The sequence below is a fragment of the Diplotaxodon limnothrissa genome, linkage group LG14 (genome assembly GCF_057381915.1).
Source record: "Diplotaxodon limnothrissa isolate DT_005_m linkage group LG14, D_limnothrissa_male_GT1.1, whole genome shotgun sequence".
Taxonomy (NCBI): domain Eukaryota; kingdom Metazoa; phylum Chordata; class Actinopteri; order Cichliformes; family Cichlidae; genus Diplotaxodon; species Diplotaxodon limnothrissa.
The window spans coordinates 31,651,525-31,655,586 of NC_140609.1; the positions used below are offsets into that span (position 1 = coordinate 31,651,525).

At 46.3% G+C, this 4,062-nt stretch overlaps 1 protein-coding gene across 1 annotated transcript; it reads right to left on the bottom strand.

The window, feature by feature from the left end:
- Positions 1-277: 277 nt before the first annotated feature.
- Positions 278-2,693, bottom strand: LOC146619174 (uncharacterized). The gene is made up of 2 exons (XM_085370803.1): positions 1,324-2,693; positions 278-924 (listed from the first exon to the last, which is right to left on the bottom strand). Exon 1 carries the CDS (start codon positions 2,684-2,686, stop codon positions 1,652-1,654), a length of 1,035 nt encoding a protein of 344 aa, XP_085226929.1. The 5' UTR covers positions 2,687-2,693; the 3' UTR covers positions 278-924; positions 1,324-1,651.
- Positions 2,694-4,062: the final 1,369 nt, after the last annotated feature.

The window sequence follows — 4,062 nt, forward strand, 5'->3', positions numbered from 1 at the left end:
GCCGATACAGAGGCTGTTCCTAATTTTATGCACCCCGTTCTACACCACTTCTTTCACAAGTTTTTTGGAGAATTTTCACAGATTTTAGTTTGAGCTCTGTGCAAGAGAGCTTGAAAGCAAGCTGCCTGTCTCAGTGATTCAGGAGATTTGGGTTTGTGTTTGAAGCTGCTCTTCTGGAAGGATCAAGGCAGGGATTGGTTTGACATAAAACGCACAGCTGAGTCAGGAACCCTTTTAAACACACAGTGAGCTAAACAACTCTACTGCATATGTAACCTGGACGTGTGTCCCTCTATCTATAAAGAGATGATCTATACTGCTCGCCCAAGTGCAATGTCTACAATATCCGAATCTAGGTTTGGGAAGGAGATTGGCGGTAGCAACTCTGTAAGAGCAATGAGACTTCCAACCCACATAACACGCACGACCACAGGTTTATGAAACAAAGTTTGCTTTATATATTTCCTTTTGGATCAGTTCCCTTTGCTCATCCTCAATGTAGGGATACCTCCAAATGCAGTAACCATCTCAAATGCATCACAAAATAATTGAAACAATCAAAATAGATGTAAGACAAGAAACACAATATTTCAACACCCCAAAGAAAAGGAAAAAGAAAAGAAAATAGCATGTGAGTGTCCAGTTCCTTATGGTGTCAGTTTATTCAGTTACCCACTGTCCTGGGTTAAGAACTGAAAACGACCTGAATCTCAGGCGGAGAAAAAGTAGCAAAAGAAAATGATAAGGTATCTCTCAGGTGGGCTTCCTTTTGTTTTTTTTTCCTACCGCCCTCCTGGTACGGCAGGCATCAACGTGTAGCGTCCTGACACAGAGAAGGCCTCCACAGCAGCAACAGTGTCTTAGACCCACGATACCAGCTCCTCACTTGGCACCCATGGAACTGTACCTCAAAAAAAAACCAGTCTGCACACAAATATGCAGAATGTTAGATGTCCACATTCCTTAAATGTCCTTGTTCCTAATGTCCTTGGTTCTTTTTGAAATATTAAAATAAATTTGCATCTTGTGACACATTAAAAGTAAACACACCGGTATTACTGTGCATCACCCGCAGTTACAGTAACAGCACAGCTATTGCACGTGAACTGCGCATAACCACTTAGCTGGCCGCGGCTGAACTAGCAGGCCCAAGAAAGTAAAACACTAGACACTCATAATAAACAAAACTGTCACAACATTGCAATACTATGAAAACACATCTTAAACATCATTAAACACATTTACTACTATTCTGACTGGTTAGTTATTTTTTCCAGTGCATTGAACTGCAATAGCGGTGCTAAGTGAGCTAGGCTAACTCACCAGAATAGTTCAAAAAAGTTCGAAGAAATACTCCGACTCCTTTCAGGTAGGTACCCGTCTGTGGTTCACCGCTAACGACAGCTCTCTCACAAATGTTAATTAAACCTCTTTCCTCTCTTTCAACTGGAAAAAACCGTGCTCCGCGGCAGCATGGAGTTTTTCCTTGCCGTCCTTTTTCCTCTACACCACACCTTCACGTGCACGGAGCCGCAGATGGTGCCTTCAGGGCAAGCCCGGAAATTAAACTATCAGACAAGGACTACGATGCATTCAAAGAACCCTGTACTTCTGATTGCTGTAAATCTTACCAGGGTTACATTCTCCCCCTCTAGACTGCATGAGTCCCAGCATGCATACCTGCCCCTACCGGTACAGACACATGTGAAATAGCAGCCCCTAAAGCCTGAAAGAATGAACTAATGGCCAAGGTTAAAGGCTCCCCCAGCTCATCGTAGGTGAGTTTCCGAGGCGGACGTCTCTCCCTAGTAGAACGCCGGACACTTGCGTTCTCGGACTCTTGACTCTCAGATACTACATTGTCAGTGTCTGCAACTACAGGGTCTGTGGTGATGAGATCTGTGTTCTCTTCATCAGGTGAGATTTGTGTCACATCAGGTTCAGGAATATCAATGACAATATGGTCCGGAGTCCTACAGTGTGAAGTAGGATGTGTAACTGAACCACTATTCTCAGAGCTAACATAAGGAGTTCCTGGTTGAAGCTCGTGAGTAGGTCTTTCAGGTAAGTGTGCGGAACTTTGGGGCACAAAAGAAGGGGTGTCTGGGTTTAATACCCTGGAAACTGGCTGAGGCTCATTGAAGCCTCCTTCCCTCTGCAGGAAAGGACCCTTCGTGATGATTTCTGGCATCCATGTATTAGGATACAGTTCATCTTCATCACTGTACGACTCATCCTCCTGACAATCAGTGTCCCCTTGCACGCCTTTTGTTGTTTTGCCCCTCAGTCTCATTTTTCTCGATGCGTCAGTGGAAGAACTTTGCTCTCTGATCTCAGTTACAGGTAGGAACCCGCACGGCAAAAGAAGGTCTCTATGCAACGTACGGTGTGGCCCCTCCCCTGTCTCAGGTTTGACTACATAAACAGGACTGTCGCTAATCCGTCTGACAACAACATGGATTTTCTGTTCCCACCGATCTGCCAGTTTGTGTTTCCCCCTGATATTCACGTTTCTCACTAAGACCCTATCCCCTTCTAAGAGTTCAGCTGCCCTGACCTCCCTGTCAAACCTAGCCTTGTTCTTCTCTCCCATCTTCTTGGCATTTTTAGCAGCTAATGAGTAGCTCTCCTGTAGGCGTTGGCGAAGGCCCTTGACATACTCTGAGTGGGTCTTGTGACTTGCCATATCAGGTTGGATTCCCAGGACAAGCTCAATTGGCAGTCTGGGCTGCCTACCAAACATTAGTTCGTAAGGCGAATAGCCTGTTGTACTGTTTCTCGTGCAATTGTATGCGTGGACCAGAGGTTTGACAAAATCTCTCCAATGATATTTGTCTCTCTCTTCCAGGGTCCCTAGCATACCAAGGAGGGTCCGGTTAAATCGTTCCACTGGGTTTCCCCGGGGATGGTACGGGGTGGTACGAACTTTGTCTGCTCCAATCAGTGTGCAGAGTTCTCTGATCGTCTTAGACTCAAAGTCCCTGCCCTGGTCGCTGAGCAGACGACTGGGGAACCCGTAGTGAACAATAAAGTTCTCCCATAAAGCCTTCGCAACAGTTCTGGCTTTCTGATCCCTAGTCGGCACCGCCACAGCAAATTTTGTAAAGTGGTCGGTGATGACTAAAATGTTTCTCGTGTCTCTATCATCCGGCTCAAGGGATAGATAATCCATACAAAGAAGTTCAAGTGGATAAGTAGCAGAAATGTTTTCCAAAGGCGCGGCCCTCTGAGGCACAGCCTTCCGCCTGAAACAGCGTTCGCACTTTTTGCACTTCTCCTCGATGTCTCTGGCCATTCTCGGCCAGTAGAACCTGGCACGAGCAAGCTGAAGTGCACGCTCAGAACCGAGATGGCCAACATCATCATGCACTCCTTGCAGTGCCCTCTCTCTGAACTGTTCGGGTAAGACCAACTGATACACCAGTTCGCCTCGCTCAGACCACTTCCTGTACAGGACACCATCCCTGAGTTCAAGTTTTTTCCACTCCCTAAAAAGAAGTTTGACATCGGGATGTTCAAGGTTTGTCTCTCTGAAACTGGGTTTTACAGCTCTCCTCACAAAGGTGATGACACGTGAGAGAGACGGATCATTATTTTGAGCATTACACCAGTCAGAGTTAGCCATGGATGGTAAAGTGTCCTCATCGAAAACATCAGGCACTACAGAAGGGTCGACAACAAGAGACTCCGCAATGACAGGCTGCTCTGAATGAGGGTGACGTTCATCTTTAACCATCACAAGATGACGTTGACATAATGCAGAGAACACCTCATGATCCATGTCATCTCCTGCTTCCATGAACCGTTTTTTCATGTCCTCTATTCTCTCTCTTTCTTTAGTGAAAGCTTCATCCTCAAGAGGCGGACCTTGAGGCCGCCGGGATAACCCATCTGCATCGCGGTTGGCCTGCCCTGCTCTGTACTTGATGGTAAACTGGTAAGTAGAAAGAGCGGCTAACCAGCGATGACCAGCAGCATCTAACTTCGCAGATGTCAAGACGTATGTGAGGGGGTTGTTGTCGGTAAGCACAGTGAAACTTGACCCATAAAGGAAATCACTGA

Coding starts and splice junctions, on each gene's coding strand:
- LOC146619174 (XM_085370803.1), bottom strand. CDS start 2,686: ATGGCAAGTCACAAGACCCACTCAGAGTATGTCAAGGGCCTTCGCCAA.